General features: G+C 55.5%; 10 protein-coding genes across 10 annotated transcripts; 5 read left to right on the top strand and 5 right to left on the bottom strand.

Moving 5' to 3' along the window:
* Positions 1-110: 110 nt before the first annotated feature.
* On the bottom strand, positions 111-3539 carry KIN1 (serine/threonine protein kinase KIN1; the record flags this gene model as incomplete). The annotated part of the gene is made up of 1 exon (XM_002555563.1): positions 111-3539. One exon carries the CDS (start codon positions 3537-3539, stop codon positions 111-113), a length of 3429 nt encoding a protein of 1142 aa, XP_002555609.1.
* Positions 3540-4076: 537 nt separating this feature from the next.
* IOC2 (Ioc2p) lies at positions 4077-6071 on the top strand (the record flags this gene model as incomplete). Its single annotated transcript, XM_002555564.1, has 1 exon — positions 4077-6071. The coding sequence occupies one exon, from the start codon at positions 4077-4079 to the stop codon at positions 6069-6071; it is 1995 nt and encodes a 664-aa protein (XP_002555610.1).
* Positions 6072-6784: 713 nt separating this feature from the next.
* GIS3 (Gis3p) lies at positions 6785-8257 on the top strand (the record flags this gene model as incomplete). Its single annotated transcript, XM_002555565.1, has 1 exon — positions 6785-8257. The coding sequence occupies one exon, from the start codon at positions 6785-6787 to the stop codon at positions 8255-8257; it is 1473 nt and encodes a 490-aa protein (XP_002555611.1).
* Positions 8258-8634: 377 nt separating this feature from the next.
* On the top strand, positions 8635-10143 carry KLTH0G13354g (KLTH0G13354p; the record flags this gene model as incomplete). The annotated part of the gene is made up of 1 exon (XM_002555566.1): positions 8635-10143. The coding sequence occupies one exon, from the start codon at positions 8635-8637 to the stop codon at positions 10141-10143; it is 1509 nt and encodes a 502-aa protein (XP_002555612.1).
* A 143-nt stretch (positions 10144-10286) lies between these two features.
* NYV1 (Nyv1p) lies at positions 10287-11038 on the top strand (the record flags this gene model as incomplete). Its single annotated transcript, XM_002555567.1, has 2 exons — positions 10287-10302; positions 10368-11038. 2 exons carry the CDS (start codon positions 10287-10289, stop codon positions 11036-11038), a joined length of 687 nt encoding a protein of 228 aa, XP_002555613.1.
* A 21-nt stretch (positions 11039-11059) lies between these two features.
* DPB4 (DNA polymerase epsilon noncatalytic subunit) lies at positions 11060-11656 on the bottom strand (the record flags this gene model as incomplete). The annotated part of the gene is made up of 1 exon (XM_002555568.1): positions 11060-11656. The coding sequence occupies one exon, from the start codon at positions 11654-11656 to the stop codon at positions 11060-11062; it is 597 nt and encodes a 198-aa protein (XP_002555614.1).
* A 433-nt stretch (positions 11657-12089) lies between these two features.
* TRM1 (tRNA (guanine26-N2)-dimethyltransferase) lies at positions 12090-13718 on the top strand (the record flags this gene model as incomplete). The annotated part of the gene is made up of 1 exon (XM_002555569.1): positions 12090-13718. The coding sequence occupies one exon, from the start codon at positions 12090-12092 to the stop codon at positions 13716-13718; it is 1629 nt and encodes a 542-aa protein (XP_002555615.1).
* A 174-nt stretch (positions 13719-13892) lies between these two features.
* KLTH0G13442g (KLTH0G13442p) lies at positions 13893-14117 on the bottom strand (the record flags this gene model as incomplete). Its single annotated transcript, XM_002555570.1, has 1 exon — positions 13893-14117. The coding sequence occupies one exon, from the start codon at positions 14115-14117 to the stop codon at positions 13893-13895; it is 225 nt and encodes a 74-aa protein (XP_002555616.1).
* Positions 14118-15356: 1239 nt separating this feature from the next.
* Positions 15357-17138, bottom strand: VBA4 (Vba4p; the record flags this gene model as incomplete). The annotated part of the gene is made up of 1 exon (XM_002555571.1): positions 15357-17138. One exon carries the CDS (start codon positions 17136-17138, stop codon positions 15357-15359), a length of 1782 nt encoding a protein of 593 aa, XP_002555617.1.
* A 592-nt stretch (positions 17139-17730) lies between these two features.
* Positions 17731-20439, bottom strand: SUL2 (sulfate permease; the record flags this gene model as incomplete). Its single annotated transcript, XM_002555572.1, has 1 exon — positions 17731-20439. One exon carries the CDS (start codon positions 20437-20439, stop codon positions 17731-17733), a length of 2709 nt encoding a protein of 902 aa, XP_002555618.1.
* Positions 20440-20584: the final 145 nt, after the last annotated feature.

Consider the following 20584-nt stretch of genomic DNA (forward strand, 5'->3'; position numbering starts at 1 on the left):
CATGGCCTCGCAGATTGCCTTAACTATTATCGAACCTGTTTTTACAAATATTATCAAGTCACCGTTCTATTATACACTATATTATAACCTATCTACGGTTAGTATTGGTCTTATAAGTTCAATTCCTTTAGTATATGAGATGCCAGTTCTTTGTACATCCAAGTGTTTCCAGAAACTTTCTTGAAATGGATACCGGCCAATCCCACAATGCGCACCTTGACGATGTGAATCTCGAACTTTAGTGGCGGTCTTTCCTTAGCCTCAGAGGAATTGTCAAACGCGTTGTCCGCGTTGTTTAGGTTGTGAGCCTTCGACGTAGTTAAAATGTCATCTTGGTCCCAAGACTCCAAAGACGCGCTCGAAATTTCGGGTATGCTGCTATTTCTGGGGTTTGGTGAAGTAACCGAAAGATTTCTTTCATGCGTATTGGCGGCCAACGGCGTAGCGGTGATGCCGGGCTGTTGGCACTGCTGTTTACCCATGGATGGATTGCGCCGAATGGAATTGTGGCGTGAATGCATTCCCTGCTGCAGTGGAATAGTTTGATTTCTCTTATGAGCACTAGCACCACTATTTCCACTACCCATTGATGAGGCGTCGCTCAACACTATGACAGGCTGCTGAGGTTGTTGAGTCGTGGGAGGAATATATGACTGCTTATGATAGCACACGAAACCGCCCTTGACTTCTTTGAACTCAATGTTCATCTTTTTCAACACAGAAATAATCTTGTACCTAACAATAGGGAGAGGCTTAGAAGAGGTAGTTTGCACGGAGAAAAAGCCCTTCAAAAACAAAGAGCGAGGGTAATCAATGGATGGCATAGAGCCGACAGGTGCTTTTGACGCCAAGTTGATGATTTCCTGGTCTGAAAGCTCCCGGTCATCTGTTGTAATAATAGTGTCAGTGTTAGCCACGTCGTCGGACTTGCCGTCATCGCTATTCTCCAAAAATCCATCGTCGTTGCCATTGAGCACTTGTTGATCCATATTACCAGTTGCTGGAGGCCTCATAAACTTGAGTGACTCACGACGAGCATGGCCCACAGACTTAGCCCTTGCAGAAGGATGCATTTTCCTGCCTTTTGGAACGGCGAGAGTGGGAAGCGGCTTGTCCTCGTCGGCGATGGTAAGCCTTTCAACGTTTTGCTGAACTTGTTGCTGTTGATTTTTGACCATATCAGCTGCATCAGCTGGAAGAGCTGGCAAGTCTGATTGTTGCTTAGCAGGAGGAATGACTTTAGGCATAGGCGCACTGCCGTAACTTGTCATTCTTGAGGGCGGTACATATTCGGATACTGTCCTTGCGTGAGTTTTCTTTACACCGGTGTTTGCATCTGGTGGTGGAATCTGTTGCGACTGCTGATTGTGACGTTTCTGAGAAAAGCGCCTGAAAATGGTGCCGAATTTAGATTTCTCGGATGTTGAGGGAGCAGATGGAGCGCCAGGAGAACCTGATCTTCCTTGAAGCGCAGCCGTAGCTTGATCATAATCACGCGATTGGGGTGTTGGGGATAGAACCACATCTAAATCTGCTGTAGGTGGTAATGCTAGTTCATTGGATTTTCGGGTTGTTGGAGAAGTGTGGGCTTGCTCTGGAATCGCCAATTTCGGTGGGATTAATATAGTAGGTTTAGGCTTTACTGGAGAAAGTGCGGCCGAAGGGCTCATTGTTGGTGGTCTTTCGTTTATGATGTTCTTCTTCATTGGTGAGTTAACCGCAGCAGGAGCTCCAGGAATAACAGGTGTGGCCAGTACGCCTGCCATGGCCGCTGGAGGCTGACTTGCGGGAAGTGGTACATCAAGAGCTTGAGGAGTCTGGTTTGCTGCCAATATAGCAGCTCTTTTTTGCTGTTTTGCAAGTTTACGCTTCAAAGTTTCTTCAACCAAATAGTAAATGGAAATAAGGGGATGAAACGCGCGGGTAGGATCTTCGTAAGCACCGCCTTTGGAAACATTGGCCCAAAACTGTTTAGCAAGTAACTGATAGTCGGTGCTTGTGACTATTTTAGTCAGCCACGCAGCTGCCTCCGAGGTATTGTCAACAAATTCGAGTCGGTACATCTCTTGTATCACAGTTGGATCAAGTGCATCAGCCGTTAGAGGCACGCGGTGAGGAATATATGATGGAGCTGGGAAATCGTAACCACGCTGCATCCACTGATGGTTGACCACCTGCTTCAAAGTTGCTCTCTTTGAAGGGTCAACCACAAGCATTTTTGATAGGAGCGATATCACCTCTATAGAAAGGTGTTGTGGATATTCAACTTTACCTTGTTTTATCTTTTCATGCAAAACACTGGAATTTTCATCATCGAAAGGAACTTTCCCGCAAACTAAAACATAGAGAACCACGCCAAAAGACCATACGTCGACCTCAGGGCCTGTGTAAGGGCATGCTTTGAGAAGTTCAGGGGCAGCGAAATATAGAGACCCGCAGAAAGTATGGAGCTGCTTTTTCGGATTAAACATGTTGGACAAGCCGAAATCAATAATTTTGATCTCACCCGAGGTGGAGATCATAATATTTTCGATTTTGAGGTCTCGATGCACTATGTTGTTGAGATGTAAGTACTGGAGGGCACTGGCAATGCCACGCGCGAACTTACGGGCACTGCGCTCGCGCAGCGACCCATGTTGAATAATATAGTCGAGCAGCTGCCCACCTGAGACGTACTCGAAAAGCATGTAGAAGTGATTGCTCATGGTGCACATCTCAAAGAGGCGACAGATGTGGGGGTGATAGAGAATTTGACCAAGCGACGATTCACGGATTGTGCGCTTATCACGCGATATTTCTTTCTCAAGTTTGCGTTCTCTTTCCAGTACTTCTTCCTGAGTCCGAGGGGGTGGCTGTTGCGACTCCTTGTGAATGAGCGCTTTAGTTGCGCGGTTAACGATTTTAATTGCACAGACCTCGTGTGTGAGGCGATGCTTGGCGAGTTTGACCTTGCCCATTGAGCCAGCTCCCACTGTCTCAAGAAAGTCCCAATCCCCAAGCGACTTGCGGTGAAACTGTTTGGCGGGAGTCGCCGCCGGAGTTGGATGAGGCACGGGCTGTGAGTGTGCCGCTCCCTGTGCAGCGGAGGTATGTGTGGAAATAGTTGTCGCCACGTCTACCGCGGGCATGAGCCCGCCATTCACGCTGCTAGACTCGCTGCTGTTGCTCTGTTTCCCCATCATCCGCGGGGTCGCAGGCGCTATTGCGGCAGGATTGCTACTAGCGGCGCCTATACGGAACTCCCGGTTAACGTGGTAGTCGTTTGTAGAAGGAGAAGGCATTTGGAAACCCGGATAAGCGCTCCCGTAGCTAGCTAAGTGCGGGAGTGGTTCGATCGTTCGCTTCTGGTGTTCACCCCTTTGGAGTCGTCGAATAGCCCCTTTGCCAAAATTTTTGCCACTTTTACATGATGGCACAGTATACGAACCGAAGGCAGAGGTAGTAAATCCGGTGAGAAGCAGAAGCAAAGTCCACTTGCACGCGGGCTGGCAGTGTGCAAGTAAAGGGCTGGCGAGAAGAAGTGAAAAATCCGGTGCCATGGCTCCCGCTAAACATACGTGGAGCCTTACCCACCCTGTTTACATATCACGTGGTTGACATTAATTATTTCGTGTATATGCACGTGATCGGAGTATTGGTTCGCGTTTCGTAGAAGAGAACATAGTCTGAGATCACGTGCTTCAGACGTTCTTGAACTTTGGAAAAGCGCATTCACATCTGACGCGCACGCACTAGGGCGTGTTGCCCTTTCATGCTCTAAATGCTTCTGATTTTATTGAACTTCATCTTCGCGAACTCTGTGGTGGTTGGACGTGTTCTTTTAGCCTTTGGGGCCGCCGCGCTTTGGGTGCCACAAAGCGCCCCCAAATTTGCTCCATGGTAAAGCAAAGACCGCGGAGACCAGTTTGGGGCCTTGCCAAACTCGGAGTTCTTGCTTGAAGCTAACCTGCGGGTTTTGGTACAATAGTTCCCTTGTTTGTTTGCATCTTGTCTTGCCGTGCAATTTGTCGTAATACCAACAAAATCGCATCGGTTACTCCCGCTAATAACCATAATAAAGAATACTTCAGAGCAACATGAAGAGGACGCGTGAGGCCGAACCCTTGCAGTGGGAAGACTATGTTGACGAGAATGACACTCAGCAGCTTCAGAAGCTCGCGCCAGGCCCCAACCCCGCACCAGAACTGCTTCGTGATTGGCACTATCAGTATGTTGTTTCGTGGCTATACAACGTGTGCTCTTCCCCATATACAGAGAACGAGGGGAAGCCAATGTTTTCGCAAATCACATTCGATGAGAAGCTGCTGTGCGAAGACTTGCCCTCGAACGCCGATGATAGCCTTTTCTTGCAAGTTCAGCAGCATATTTTACAGTGTGTCACACACAACAAAAAAGCGCAGTTGAGCGAATGGGACGTCGCGGTCAAGTACAACCTTGCCGAGCGGAACGCAGTTGCTTGGTACACAGATGGTGCGGCGCGCTTCGCTGACCTTTCTGCGCTACAGCAATTCGAGGTCCTACACGCGTGCATCAAGTATATCGAGCGCAAGCATGCGGGGTTCCGCATGTACCTAGGCGCGCATCTGGCTCTGTTCCAGTATCCCGAATGCGTTCTGGGTAATCGCGTATCTCTGGTGGTGCTACCCGGCGGCAAAATCGTGGAGAAGACTTGGACCGCAACACCAGACGCGCAACTACGAGTGCCCATCAAATTCCGCAACTGCTCGGTGCGCTACGAAGACGACGGCAAGATCGAGGTTTTCCACCTGGACTTTGCGCCCGACATCAATGACTACTTGTCGCGAGTCTCAGTGCAGTTTCGCGTCCTAGCCGCGTCCTGGACTGAATACCTTGAGTACATGCGTGATGTGGCAAGCAGCGACAAGGGCCTGAGCGAGTTCTTAGCCGCACAGCTTGCTATCACTGCAGCCAATGAGGTTAATGGGCGCCGTTTACTGCACAACCGTGAGCGCGAGAGATCCATGGCTGAGCTTTTGGTGCGGCGGAAGCGCTCGTCACGACTGGTAGCACGCGAAGAGGAGACCCAGAGGCGCGATCTCGAGGCGCAATGGCTTGAAAAACTTGACGAGCGCGACCACTTTCTCCGCGTGCGCCAACGCCAGGTGGCCAAACACACACGCGCGCTGAAAGATCTGCTATGGTCCGTGCTATGGGAGCGGTTCGAACTCGATGTCAAAGTCGAAAAGCTGCGCCGTCGGACTCTCGACGGCGGCACTGCCACACCCATCTCCGGTACCGCGTCACCCGGGTTGGATTCTCCAGCCCTTGACACGCCAGGCGCCGCCAGCGCCGAGGAAGACGGCGTGCTGACCGTGGTCGACCGTGCAGTGCTTGCAGACGGCGCGAAGTTCCATGGTGCGCTTGTGGGAGTGCCGCCGGCACTTCCTGAGCCTCTAGATGTCGGCGCGCTTGAGCTGCCGGACGAACTGCTCATCACGCGCGAGGATTTGTCGAACCTGGCCAACCACGGCGTACCGATCGCGGACTTCCAGCCAGACGCCACTTCGTGGTACTTCCAGTGCCCCTGTAACGTCGAGGCGGGCGCAGACCTCGGCCATCTGGACCTAGTACGTTCCCAGGCCCTGGTGTGCTGCGACGCGTGTCTGCGCTGGCAGCACCTGGACTGCCAGCGCCCGGAGTGGCTTGCTCTGCTTTCGCAGTCACGCCAGAAGCCCCTGCAAAACCGCGATTTCGCGACAGCGGTACTGGGCAGCGTCGCGCCAGCACGCCAGCGCCGCAGCACGCGGCGCCAGGCCACCGACGAACCCGCAGAAAACTGCGATGCGGACAAGGCCGCGACCGAGCGTCCTACCTCCAAGAAAACTTCCGCGACGACACATCCCGAGTCCTTCATCTGCGCGTGGTGCATCCAGGCGCTGGAGCAAGAGTTGCGCACGGCATTCCCTGCCGAACTTACCCAGGTGCGTGCCAAGCAGCGCAAGGACCATCTAGACCGCGAGCGGCGCAAGAAGCAGAAGGAGGGTCGCGCTGCCAAGCCTTCGGCGCCAGCGCTCCTACTACATCCTCCAACACTGCCCTCGCAGCTGTAGTGCATCGGCACGAATGGCCCTGGCGACGGTGATGGCGGCGCCCGCTACTGCAGAGCACGAGACCAACCCCACGTGATTCATATCACGTGCTTAATCACACGCTTCTCACGTGCTATTCACGTGCGCCTTATCTCACGCACGTCACATGCAAGAGAAAAATTTTTAGTGCCTTTCCCTCTGCGGCGAACGGCGCCCGCAGCTCTTCACGGCTATGCCGATCGCGGCATGACTCGCAAATAGAGCCAGGGCGCGACCCGAAGCGACTACGCTCAAACTCTAGGAACCACGACGGTCCTGCAGTTATCCGTAGTCACAAGCCACGCGAGGCGAAGGCCATTGTCGGAAAATCTGTGCTAGAATTAGCGTGGAGCTCGTTCGGGTTTCTGCCGGGTTCTTCTGGGAAGCACGGCATCACGAGCGAATATAGAAGGTTAAAGGCTCATTCTTGGCTGGGGAAGTAAAGACAGGTGCTGCAGCAGAAGAACGAGCAGGACGGATAGTTTATAAGCCAGAAGCCCAGCAGGCGGGAAGCTAGAGCGAAGCGTGGGTACAGCGAGGGTAGAGCTATAGCGAAGGTTAGGCTCGACAGAAATTAGAGACTCGCAATTAGCAGTAGCTCACATCAGCTCAGAGCAGTGAGGACAGGTACACGCACACACGCAGGTTCACACTCACACACGCGTACACGTACACACACTTACACGAAGATACAGATGGCAGAGATGCTACGGATACATACAAACACGGACGACTACAATGCGTTCCGCATGGAGCGGTTTCTCAGCGAGGGGATAGACGGGCTACGGACGCCGGAAGGTCCGGGCGCGGGCCGGCTGGCGAAGGCGATGCGAATGGCACGCCGGTGGTCCAACAGCAGCGCGGGCATGCGATCCGGCGCCAGCGCGCCCGCCTCCGCGTCCGCGCCCTACAGCATGACCCCGTCAATGAGCTCGGTGCTGTCACAGGTTCGCTTCAACAGCCGCAGCCGGCGCGCATCGCCTAGGACGCGTTCCGGCGCGGCGATGAGCATGGGCGTAAGCCCGGGCATGGGCTCTAGCGCGTGCGCTAGCGCAAGCTACAGCAGCAGCGGGAGCGTACGCAGCGCGCACAGCATCTTTAGCGTGGCCAGTTCCGATTACGCGCTGCAGGGCAGCGCGGCGATGATGCGCGACGACTCGCTGGATGAGTGGCGCTGCGGCCTATGCGCGTCGGACCAGCACCCGCTGGGTCCTGACAACGGCAACGCCGGCATTTCCGTGGCTGTCGCCGCTGCACACGCGGGGAGCTGTCCCGGACAGCCCAACGTGCGACTCGTCAACCCGCAGGACCTAGACCTTCAAGACGAGTACCAGCTGCGCGACATTGTCCAGCTGTACCGTCCTGTGTATCAGCGCGACAAGCGAGGTGCCAGGGACGCGTCCGTGCCGCGTCGCACGTCCGTGGACCTGACCATCGACACAGCCAACAACGTCGGCACCGCCCAGGTGCTGGGCCCGGACAACGCGCGCCCGGCGCGCAGCAGCGCGCGGCGCTCGTCGCTGATCTACGACACGGACGTGGTTGAGCTGGAGAACTGGCCCCACGGCAAAACACGCGACCCCGCGGCCGGAGTTGACGCGCATCGCGGCCTCACCCAGCGTGAGGCCCGCCCCACCAGCGATCTTCCCAACCGCCGCACGCGGCAGCAGACGCTCAACCCCAACTTCCTCAAGCTCTACGCGCTCGAGACCAACTCCAAGGCCCGCAATCTCATCCCGGACCTCAACGTCGACGAGCAGGTCCTACGCAAGCTCAGCTTCAGCGACATCTGGGACCTGCAGATCCCGCCTACCTCGGAGACCCGTGGCGTCAGCGCCCACGACATCAAGCTCGCCCTCATTACCCGCAAGAAACTGTGGTCCGAGATGATGTGCGAGCCACGCTCCGACCTCCACGGCGACCACGCGCCCTGGAACCTCCAGTTCGTCGCCTCCACGGCCTCGAGCCCTGGGCCCGACCAGCGCGCGCCCTCACTCGTCCGTGTTAACTCGGACATCAAGCCCTGGACCAGTCATTCGTCCAACTACATGCTTCGGCCCTCCGGCAAGCTCCAACTTACGCGCACTGCCGCTGGTGTACATCCCAGGGAACTTCACTACGTTGTCAAAGGCTGGTACGACGCTCGCTTCGCCAGTTCCTTATCTTGATCGGTACTTTCTCTGTATATACACACTTTTCGCATACATAGTAGCGCTCCACGCACCAATACAACAACATACAACACCGCAGATTCTGGAGCACAATGGCATCAAGGACCGACGAACCGGCCTTAAATATCCGCATGGCGGACTGCGTCGCTCTGCTCGAGCGCTGTCACATGATTATGGGTGTGTATTAGTTATCCATCGAGCTCGCAGGGTTGCAAGAGCCACAACTCTCTTAATTCCGAAATCCTTTGTCATGCGATAGCCCGTCAAGGCCACAGCTTAAATAGCCAGTGGAACGAGCCCTCGGCGGACCTCGAGGTTCCAATCGTTCCTGGAGACGCTTGCGCTTTGGTAAAGCTTACTGCTCAAAAAGACCGATGAGCGCGACAAAATTGAGACTGGCGCTGGATCCCAAGGAGATCCGGTCCATCGCTGTTATCGGGGCTGGCCCTGTAGGCGCGGGGCTGACGAAGGCGTTGATTAACGAGAAACGATTCAGCAAGATCAAGGTGTTCGAGAAGAGAGGCTCGTTCGGCGGGCTGTGGAACTACACCAAGCCGATGTTCAAGGCTCAGAGAGTGACCTCGTGCCCGCAGATCCCGTGCGAGACTCCGCACGCGAGAAACGAGCCGCACCTGCATAGCGAGCACGGGCCTGTGTTCCAGACCGCAGTGTATAAGTACCTGGACACCAACGTGCCCAAGTACCTTATGGAATACGAGCGGCATCCGTTCGGGCCGTCGACACCGCTGTTCCCGCTACGGGAGCAGGTCCGGGATTACATTGCGGGCTACTCGAAGTGCATTGAGTCGTACGTGAACTTCAACGCCGAGGTTGTCAACCTGACATACGACGACGCAGTTAAGAAGTACACCCTGTCAGCGAAAAACGTGCTTGACGGCACATCCAACGCGGAGCAGTTCGACGCGGTTGCCGTGGCCACAGGCTTCTACGACCTACCTTACGTGCCCAACAGGCCGGGCCTGAAGGAGTGGCACGAGAAGTTTCCGAACTCCGTGTCGCACGCCAAGGACTTCGACAGTCCTGAGGATTTTCGCGATGTCGAGGGTGAAATCGTCATCATGGGTAACAGCGCGTCAGGTTCAGACTTGGCTTTTGAGCTGGCGACGTACCTGAAAAAGCCTATTTACAAGTCCAAGCGGAGCGAGACTTCGCTTCCAGCGGGATACGACCCCAACATCAAGCCCGTGTCCGACATCAAAAGCTTCGACGCCGCCTCCAAGACCCTGCACTTTGTCAATGGCGAAAAGGTCGTCAACGTCGACAAGATAATATTCTGTACCGGTTACCTCAAGTCCCTGCCCTTCCTGCCTAAGCCAGCCGCCAACCAATCACGCGGTGACTCCGTGCTCAGCTCTCTGATCACTGACGGCTCACGTCTGCACAACCTCTACAACCACATTGTTCCCTACAACCTTCCAACATTCGGCGTTATCGGGCTGCCCAAGTACGTTCTGCCCACACGGCTGAGCGAAACGCAGGGTGCGTGGCTGGCCCGCGTGTGGAGCGGACGTATCTCACTGCCCGAGCTCGACGTCATGAAGCGCTACGATGAATGGTTCAAGGAAACCAACGGTGACGGCCGCAACTACCACGACCTTCAATTCCCTCGCGACGTTCAGTATTCCCAAAGACTGAACCGTGAAATTCGCGAGGCTGGCAACGGTGGCTACTTCGGTGTCGAGTGGACCGGTGACCAGATCAAACTCCGGAGCTCTATCAAGTCTTTGAAGGAGGGCTATATCGCATATTTAAAAGACACTGGTAAGAGGGCAATGGACATCGAAGAACTACAAAGAGAAGGCTACTTCGAGTGGCCTGAGGACGCTGTCACGGCTGTGCAAGTTCCACAGTTCGTCCCATGACGCCTGCTGGCTTATAGTTTAGTTTATAGACATAGACATGAAGGTCATAGACCACGATAGATTACTATAGTTGACCAATATCGAAGGATAACCGTGTTCCAACGCCAAAACAGGTCTCAGCACAGGTTTAGCAGGGCACAAAGATGAAGGAATACAACGGTATGGTTACAAGTAGCTTGCGCCACAGGGCGCCTCGTGCGACAAATGCTAACTTTTCGACCTAGTAACGTACTTGGAAGTAATACAAAGGGGAGATGTTGTAGCGAAGTACTATAACGACCAGACGTCGGGGTACGGGTCTTTAGGCAGGGCTGGCAAAAATGCCACGCCCAAGGTGTTCGAGCGCCTCGTGGAGGAATTGGTAATACCGAAGGTCGTGCATGTGGAGGGCAATAAGGTGACAAAAATGTCGACCCCTTTGCTGGACGGTTTTGACTGCTACTACGGGACAGCGGACGACGCCACGACGTACGTGTGCTTCTCGCAGATCGATGTGCCCAAGATTTTACCGCTGCGTTTGCTAACCGAGTTAAAGTCCATTTCAAACGGCTCGGACGAGGAGCTCGCGGAGCACGTCCGCACAATCGTGCGGCAATTCCACGAGGAGCTCCTGACGTACCACGACTCGAGCACCGCCGAGGCGACGGAGCAGGATCTCCAGGATATCATCCAGCTCATGAACGACAATATTGACAAGTTTCTGCAGCGCCAGGAGCGGGTCTCGTTGCTTGTGGACCGCACCTCGAAGCTTAACCAGTCCAGCCACAACTTCAAGCGCAAGGCGGTGCGCATCAAGCAGAGAATGTGGTGGCAAAACGTGAAGTTGTGTTCCACGCTGGTCGCGGTGACTGTGCTTGTCTTGTTCGTAGTCGTGGCCGCCGTGCATTACGTATGATCCGAGGCGTATGTATGAAATCTAAACCGCTGTATCATATGGTTCTTGTAGCTTTTGTTTCTTGGAGGGCTCGGCTCCGTTGGCTTCCTGGTCCTCTCCTTTCTCCTGTTCGTCCTCATCGCCCTCGTCCTGGTCCCTCTCGCCTGCGTTCTCCTTAGAGTTGACGTTCGCTCTCTGCGCAGCGCTGCGAGGCGCACTCTTCTCCTGCTTTCGCAGTTCGAACATCTGGAGGTACGCGTCGAGTTTCGCCCTCACCAGGCCCTCGAGCCCCTCCATTCCGCATTGGTTGAGTGCCAAAAGCACGTCGTCGACGCTGCAGCTTCTGCGACCCTGTGCGCCAGCGCTCTCGCGCGCGTACACCAGCAGGTGATTGACAAAGACCGTTGCGGATCGCTGCAGGGCAGTGACCGCGTCTTTTGATAGCATTACCTTGCGCACCTCCTCGTCCTTCGCCGCGGTGTCCCGATCTTGGCCATGTTGTGCGCTTTCTTTGGCCAAGCTCGCGATCACAGTTCTGGGGAAAAGAAGATCTTCTATGGAGACCTTTTGCCCGTCCTTCGCATTTGCTGTAGCCGACGACTTGCCGGGGGCCTGCTTCTTCCCATCTTTTGGAGGCATATCGTGATCTGCTCTTTAACACTAGTAATTGTTCAGCTAACAATGTGAATGAACAGGTGTAAGTTAGATATATTTACAAATTCAGGATGAAGAAGGTCTGAGGAAAACACGTAACGTTTCTGGACGCTCCAAAATACGATAGTGCTTTGCTCCCATGGTTAGGGGCCACCAAGGCTACATGGTGGAGGTTCTCCCTGGGACTTACGAGTGATCAGAATCGGGACACCGCGAGCTCGCGGCCATAGACAAAGACGGCGTTCCAGTAAAACAAGTGTCGGAAATCACAATGGAATGGTTTTAAGGCCCTCAAAGTTCACCGTGACGCACCTCTGAAGGGTTGTTGGCGGTTTCTTACCGGGCATCAAAATATCTAAAAATTTTTAATAAGGACATCGCTTCCTTCGGCAGCTCATCTCGCATCGACAGCGCGAAAATGATTAGAGCAGCACTGGCTAAGGTCAGAAGCCGATTCGTAAAGCCCGCGCCCAAGCCCGATGCGAGCAAGTTCACCGTGGTGACGGAGGGCAAGGCGCACATCCTGTTCCCTGAGAAGGAGACCGTGTTCTACAATCCCATCCAGCAGTTCAACAGGGACCTGAGTGTCAGCTGTATCAAGGCGTGGGATAACCTGTACGGGCAGGCCAAGCAGGAGAAGTCGCGTGGTAAGGGCAAGAAACGCGGCTTGGAGCATGGCGAGGAGGCGAGTAAGAAACGCAAGCTGGAAGATGGGTCGTCCGCAGAGGTCAAGGCCAGCAGCAGTAGGCCCTACATCAAGATCCTGGAGGCGCTTTCCGCGACCGGACTCCGCGCTATCCGGTACGCGCACGAGATCCCCAATGTTAAGGAGGTGGTTGCCAACGATCTGCTGCCGGAGGCCGTGGACGCGATCCAGCGCAACGTGGACTACAACAAGGTTGGCCACATCGTGAAGCCCAACATCGACGACGCGAACGTGCTGATGTACCGCAACAAGGCGGCGCACAAGCGGTACCACGTCATCGATCTCGACCCTTACGGGACCGCGACGCCGTTCATTGACGCCGCGCTGCAGAACATCGAGGACGACGGGCTGATGCTCGTCACCTGCACGGACCTGTCGGTACTGGCGGGCAACGGGTACCCCGAGAAGTGCTTCGCACTGTACGGGGGCGTGAACATGGCGGGCCACGACGCGACGCACGAGAGCGCGCTGAGACTGGTCCTGAACCTGCTGGGCCAGAGCGCGGCCAAGTACAAGAAGAGCATCGAGCCGCTGCTGTCGCTGAGCATCGACTTCTATGTGCGCGTGTTCGTGAAAGTCAAGACGAACCCAACCAAGGTCAAGGACCTGCAGCACAACACGATGATCACGTACGTGTGCAGCGGGTGCCGGTCGTACCACAGCCAGCGCCTGGGCAAGCAGACGGAGCGCGAGTCCAAGAAGGGCAAGCCGTACCTGAAGTACTCGTTGGCGCAGGGCCCGCCCGTGGACAAGAAGTGCCACTACTGCGGCGGCGCGCACCACCTCACAGGGCCCATGTACGCGGGCCCGCTGCACAACCGCGAGTTCATAGACGAGGTGCTGCGGATCAACCGCGACGTCCATGGCGACGATGTGTACAAGACGCGCAAGCGGATTGAGGGCATGCTGACGCTGGCCAAGAACGAGGTGGACGCGCCATTTTACTTCACGCCCAACCGCGTGTCGTCGATCCTCAAGTTCCAGGTGCCGAGTCTCAAGACCGTGGTGGCCGGGCTCGGCTCGCTGGGCTACGAGTGTTCTCTGACGCACGCGCAGCCCTCGTCGCTCAAGACCGACGCGCCCTGGGGCGCCATCTGGTACGTGATGAAGCGCTACTGCCTGGACAACGGCCTGTGTAACGTGGAAAAGATGAACCAGAACTCGTGGGGGTACAAGATCCTGTCAAACGACCTGGTGGCCGAGGCCGCGCAGTACGGCGACCAGCTGAGCTTCGAGCCCAACGACCAGAGCGGCAGGGTCGAGAAGCTGCGCAAGCTGAAGATCGTGCGCTACCAGGAGAACCCGACGAAGAACTGGGGGCCCAAGGCGCGCCCGCAGTGAGCGGGCCGCCTGCCCGCCCGCCCGTGCTCGTAAGCCGCTTGTACTCGTAAGTCGTTCGTTACTGCTACATCTGTTGTTATACATTGCGAATATTTAATTCATTAATGCCGCGTGTGCGGCGTGTGCGGCGTGCGCTGCGTGCGCTGCGTGTGCTGCGTGCCAGGCTATTCCGCTCTAGTGCACCAGCGCGCGCACGGCGAAGGGCCATCCCAACACCGCGCCCATGAACGCGCCCCACATCCCGATCGCGGGCACCAGTCTCTTGGCCTCGATTACGGCCCACTTTCTGGCTCTGCTGCTAGGGCCCTTCAGCACCACGCGCGACGCGCTTCTCGACACCTGCGACGCAGCGACGCCCTGCAGAGTGGCGACGGACTTCAAAATCTGAGATGACAACATGTAGACGGGAAAAGGATTTGGATGGTTTGGATGGTTTGCTTGTAGTAGGAAACTTGCTAGTGGTCCTGATTACTGCTGTCCGGAAGAGAACAAAGAAGAACAGAACAAAAACCCACCCAAACCGCTACAAACCGCTACCTTATATACAATCGTCGCCGCCAGCACCGCCCGCGTTGCCAGCGTCGCCGACATCACCGTCGCGCAGCCTGTCCCGCTGCCGTGCCAGTGTGGTCTGATCAACCGGTGCTGTTACGTTCGGGTCCTTGCTGCCGGTCCTGTTCTCCCTGGTCACTCCACAGCGAGCGGCACGAAGCTCCGTAATTTTGTGGGGTAGCCTGCGCTGCCCACTGGAGCTTGTCCATTGTGAGACCAAAAGTCGCCTGATTTTGGAGTCGCCGGAAATATCGAACGGTACTATAGGATCACGCCACCAGGGAGAAGCCGGGATGAGCTGGCGGCTGGGAGCGCGGAGCCTGGGATTTTGTGTGGGAGGAGGCAAGCGTGGATGCGAGCCGCATAGCGGCGAGGCAGCGGTGCGCTTGGAGCGTGTTGAACGTGTATCCGAAGCGTGCTGAAGCGTGCCGAGAGCGTATGTAGAGCTTCCGATGAGATGTGGAGATTAGATAAGCAGTATATGGTCACGTGATGTGGACGTGCTAAATCAGATGGGTTATGTCAGCATGGGCCGGTGTTCCATGCATGAGCGGAAGCCAGCGAAGGCGGTAGGAGCCGACGGCCAGCGGGGCAAGCGAGGCCCGCTCTGTGTGGTGTGGTGGAGTGTAGAGCGTTGTCTGTGCGCTGCAGTAGCGCGTTGTCGAAGCATGTTGTCGAAGTACGTTGTCGTAGAATATTTGATAGTTCATTACAGTAGTGTGTTCAAGGAGTACGTTTTATTCCGTTGTAGTAGCACATTTTGGTAGAACGCTGCGGTTGTACATCGCAGTTGAGCGCCGTAGCGGAGTGCGCTGCGGTAGTGTGTTGTGTTTGTTAATTTAGGTAGCGCGTTGTAGCAGTACATTTAAGTAGTTCATCGTGTAGTTTATTGTAGTGTAATTTAGAAATACGTTGTACTAGTAGGTAGTCGCAGAACATCAAGGTTGCACATCGTAATAGCGCGTCGCGGCGTAGCGCATCGTGATACTAATTTGCGGCGCAGCACATAGGGCACACTTTGCTAGTACATCGTAGTAGCACATCGTAGTGGCACGCCGCATGGTAATGTCTATAAGATCCCCGCGCTCAAGAGCCGCGCTTGATCGACGTGTGAAGCTTGTGCTCCTTGATGATGCTGCAGCTCACGCCCGCCAGCACCATCGTCGTTAGGCAGAACTTGAAAGTAGCGCGCGACGCAAAGTGGTAGCACTCCAGCAGCGTGGCCCGCACGAAGGGCGGCGCGCTGCGGTGCACCCAGTCCGACGACCGCGCAGCGCTGGCAATGATGCCGCGGAGTTCGCGCTCCGAATGCCCGTCAGACGCAAATCGCATCACCTTCGCGTCCAGCAGCGAGGTCAGCGAGCTGCGGAAGACCGCCGCGCCCACGGACACGCCCAGCGTCGCGCCAGTGGACCGGAACGCGTAGGAGATCGACGTCGTGGCCGCGTGGTGCTCGTGTGGCACCGCGGCAATCATCGCCAGCAGCGTCACGGTGATCAGCACGGACACGCCGAAGCCCGGCACCACCTGCAGCAAGTACTGCCGCCACACGGGCATCTGCGGCGTGATGAGCACAATCTGCACCTGGCCCGCTATCGCCAGCACGCAGAACGCCAGCAGGAAGTAGTAGTACTTGCCCGTGCGCTTCATGTAGAGCCCCGCGCCCAGCGACCCGAACGCCACGCTGAAAAAGCTCGGCATAGCGCGCTTTCCGACATCTGTGGCTTTCATGCCCAACACGCTGGACCAGTACACTGGCAGGTAGAAGTTCGTGGTCATCATACTCATCATGCAGAACCAGTTTGCCAAGCTCGACCCGAGCACCGAACGGTCCCGCAGAAACGTCACCGGTAGCACAGGGTCCGCAGCCACGCGCAGCTCCACGTACACGAACACGGCCCCGAACACGAGCGTCGCCGCACACATGGCCGCGAACAGGCGCGATCCGTACGCGACGCTACTGCCGCCCATCGACGACGTCAGCATGAACAGGAACAAGAACGCAATCAGGCTGGTCGCGCCTGCCCAGTCGAGCCTTCGCAGCCTCGCAGACCAGCAGTCCTTGTTGCTCGCGCTGGCTCGTGGTGGCAGCTCCAGGTACACCACGATCAGGATCCCGCTCAGAACGCTGATAGGACACTGCAAAATGAAGGCCAGCCTCCAATCCCGGAAGTACGCTCCTACCAGCCCTCCCGAGGCGGTTCCAAGGCCGAAGACAAAGTTGCACAGACCCTGGTAGACGGCGCGATCACGCAGAGGCACAAGGTCGCTCATGATCATCGTTGCAAGGGAGGTGAGACCGCACCCGCCAATCCCGCTGATAAAACGGCCCGCTACGACCGCCCATATCGAGTTGCTTAGCCCGCAGATCAAGCAGCCGATGGCAAACACGGCGTTGCTGAAGACCAGAAGTGGCTTCCGGCCCAGGCGGTCCGACAGCTTGCCGTACAGAGGCTGACAAGTACTGCTTGAAAGCAGGTAGCTGGTCGCGATCCAGGAAGCCTTGTCGAGTGAGTTAAACTCAGAGCCGATGTGCGTCAGCAGTGTTGAAACGATGGTGCCGTCAAGCGCCGCCAAGAAAATGCCCAGAAACATGGAAAACATAATGATCAGGATGCGTGATGACGGTAGATAGAACTCGGCGGAGCCGCAACCGGCAACCGTGGCACCACCCGCGTCCTCGCGCTCGTTTTCAGATGAAATAGAGCTCTTCGTCGTGGAGCCGTACGCCCGTCCTTGCTCGATATCTAAAAGGTGATCCTGCTGCTCGATCTGGTTGGCCACGAACCCTGGCAGGTCCGTCGAGGGATCCTGCATGGCGTCCCTGTCGACAGGAGTCAAGAGCGGGCTATGCTCGCTTTGCACCATACCTATTTGAATAACTGCAGAAGCTTGAGAGGACGAAGTCGGAAGATTAGAACACTTCTAGGAACCAAAGAAGTCTATGTTTCGACAGCACGCAGGTGTGACAGAAGCGAATTATTTGAACAAATCCGAATAAGACCCTGTTGGTTCCCGGCGCTCTTTACTTGTCAGTAGCAACGGAGTTTTCCTGAGATGCGGGCCTTACAAGATATAATATAATGCCGCGCAGGACAGCGTGTCTTTGCAAAGATTACAGCTTAGCACGCTGAACTTAGCAAAGGGTTGTCTGCGGAATTTCAAAATCCAGCGCCTGCTCGGACAACTAGGGGCAAGAATTCACCGATTTCCCGACGAATTGGCTTATCTATCGTCTTCCGCTTCTCGAAGTGCATCGGGCCTAGAAAAAAGAGTGTGAAACGAAACAAAAAGCCGTTATACACGTGACTTCGAGACAAACGCCTGTCTCTTTGCCGACAGTCCAAACCAGCAACTCTACAGCTTAAGCGCTGTTGGCCCAGCCGATTGTCGATTGAGACAAAGTACCTCCAAAAACATCAAATTTGTAGCTATTCTTTACATTATTAACTTAAGTCCTTTAATCACTGTAATCCCATTCAGAAAAGTCCGGCAATTCCAGGTGAAAAAAGGGAAGATTTGTGCCGGTTGCAGGGTGTGCCAAGCGAGACTCTTCGTCCTCCGTAGGCTCCGCGGAGCGGGCGATGTGGCAGCTCTTGTGGCCAACGAGCAGCGACTCGTCGGCGAACTCGTCGTTAACGGTCCCAAAACCGCTGTTAATGAGGCCGCGCTTCACCCAGGGCTCAATGATACCAGCAAAGTGAAACTCGACCTGGCGATCCGCATACTTGTTGACAGCCTTGCGTAGGTCCTGGAGTGTCTGCAGACCCGTGGAGTCCACCTGAGCGACCTGCGACCAGTCCATGGCGATCACACGTAGTACAGGACGTTCATCACGAGCAACGGCGCGGTTTTCCAGGTCCTCAGAGCTGGACTTGAATAGCTTACGCAGGAACTTAGGAGGATGCCACTCACCAGGGTCATTCCAGGGGCGTGAGCTGCTCTTGGCCACAATTTGAGGTCTGCCTCTCCGCGTTAGGCGCACCACCTCATCGAAAATGGCGTCGTACTGACGCGAGCAGTTGACGTATGTCCAACTTTCGCTAGGGCGGAACACAATAACTCCTGGCGGAGGGGGCGCAACGAAGACCTCGGGATTGAGCTCGCGAGTGTAGCGGTCGAAAGGCACCCACTTAGTATGGAACCGTGGTGCACGAGGGGAACCGCCGTCAGTCACATGACCTTCGACCTTGCCCAGCTTGTCTGTGCCAGCGCTATTGGCAGCTTTAGCTTTCCCTGGCGCTGTGTGTGACAGCGATTCAGATGAGACGCTAACGGCCGTGAATGTGGTTTCGCGTTCTTTCTCGCGGTTGACGGCGGTACCAGCACTGTTGCCAGAGCTCATGCCCACACCGGCGCCAGCGCCACTGTTGGTCACACGCGCTTCAGCAATCTGCACACGTCCCAAAAACTTGCCCGCGGGGAACGCGGTGCGGAACAGTAAGACTGCAACAGACCAGCACATAGCAAAGTAGATTCCGTTCTCGATGCTGCTGAACACAGTGATCACGACGGTGACCAAGAAACAGACGAGGTCAGGAGGACTCAAACGCCAGAAACTCCAGGTTGTCTTATATGAGGCGATCAGGTCTGACACTGCATGGATAATTACCGCACTTAGTGTTGCCTTAGGAATGAACTTGAAAGCAGAAGTTAGACAGTAAATTGCCAACAGCACACATGCACCGGAAAACAATCCAGAGAGAGGCGTGCTAACATTACACTTGGCTTTCAGCGCAGAACGCGAGAATGAACCTGTTGCCGGGTATGCATTAAAGAAAGTGCCAATCAAGTTGGTAGCGCCAATGGCGATGAGTTCCTGGTCAGGCACAACGCGGTAATCATTCACACGTCCAAACGCCTTGGAGATTGCAATGTGTTCGAGAACCAGCACGATCACTGAAGCGGGGAGTTCGGGCGCAATTTTAGATAACAAGCCACTTGGCACTTTCATAACGCCCACATCTTTGAGCCCAGAAGGAACAGTTCCCAGCAGCGAAATGCGCGCACTGCCGCCCTCTTTCAAGGCGCGGTGGCTCATGCCCCAAGCAATAGCCGTGAACACAACGATCACCACAGCGTTCCTCAGAGCTTGAGTGTACAGGAAGACGTTGTCCCACATGCGGCTGCGGCGCGACCCGTAGCGTTGCACGAGGCGAGGACCGCCAGTGGAACAGCCCCATTTCCATACGTACAGGATTACTAGAGGCACGAGTCCGAAGACCGCGTCAAGCTTTGTATCTGGCAAATGGCGTAGGGAATTGATGATAACTTTGTAGGTGCTAGTGCGAGTGTTGACCAGCTTGTTGTAGCCCATGAGCGCGGGCACCTGGCCCGCAATAATGTTGAGCGCCGAGCCAGTCATGAAACCCGCGACAGCAGTGGAGGAGATCAGTTCGACTAGGAAGCCGAGCCGCAGTACACCCAAACCAAGCGAGATGATACCACACAAAAGCGCGAGCGCAGTCGCGATCATGGGGCTAGTAATTTCGGTGTCTTCAGGAAGGCTGCTGACCACGTGAGAAATGGCCTTAGCTGTTTGAAGCGACATGACAGCGACAGGTCCAATACAGACATCCTTCGAGGTTGCGAAAAATGAGTAGATGAAGGCTCCAACAAACGAAGAGTAGAGCCCGTATTGTGGTGACAGCGTAGCGATCTGTGCGTATGACATAGATTGGGGCACGAGTACACAGCCGACGGTGATGCCCGCAACCAAGTCCTGATATAGCCAGCGAGCATTGTAGTGCGGCAGCCACCTCATGATGGGCAGCAGACTGCGTAGATAGTTGGTGAAAGTCGCTAGGGTAAACGTGGACCGCAAGTTCTGGCTGTAGAATTCGCCAACGGTGACGGGGCGTTCGTGGAACTCGTATAGCGCCGAAGGGACGTTACCTGGCGCCGCGGGAGCAACGGGCTTTGCTTCAGGGAAGCCTGAGCCTGAGCCGGAGCCAGAACCAGGCTCACCGCCGAACTCGGCTGCAAATTGAGCGCCGTACTCGGAAGTAAGATCGCGGCCAGCGGTAGCATCCGAGTGTTCCGCGTTTTTGAACTGGCCATATTCGGCGTCGAGATCGTCTAGATCAATAGGTGCATCGTTGGACAGCTCGCGCGAGACCTCGAAGGACGACTCGCGCTTAGAGCCGGGCGAGGACTGAAAGTTAGACATTTTTGTATTAGAACGGCTATGTCCTCGTCGATGGCTGCGAAACTAATGCGGGGTTAATAACCTTGTGCATGGCTAACTTCCCGGCTCGAACCATCCTTAAATACTATCGAATTTTTCAGCCAGGACTTGCATTCTATGCCGCAAT

Source organism: Lachancea thermotolerans (assembly GCF_000142805.1).
Source record: "Lachancea thermotolerans CBS 6340 chromosome G complete sequence".
NCBI lineage: Eukaryota > Fungi > Ascomycota > Saccharomycetes > Saccharomycetales > Saccharomycetaceae > Lachancea > Lachancea thermotolerans.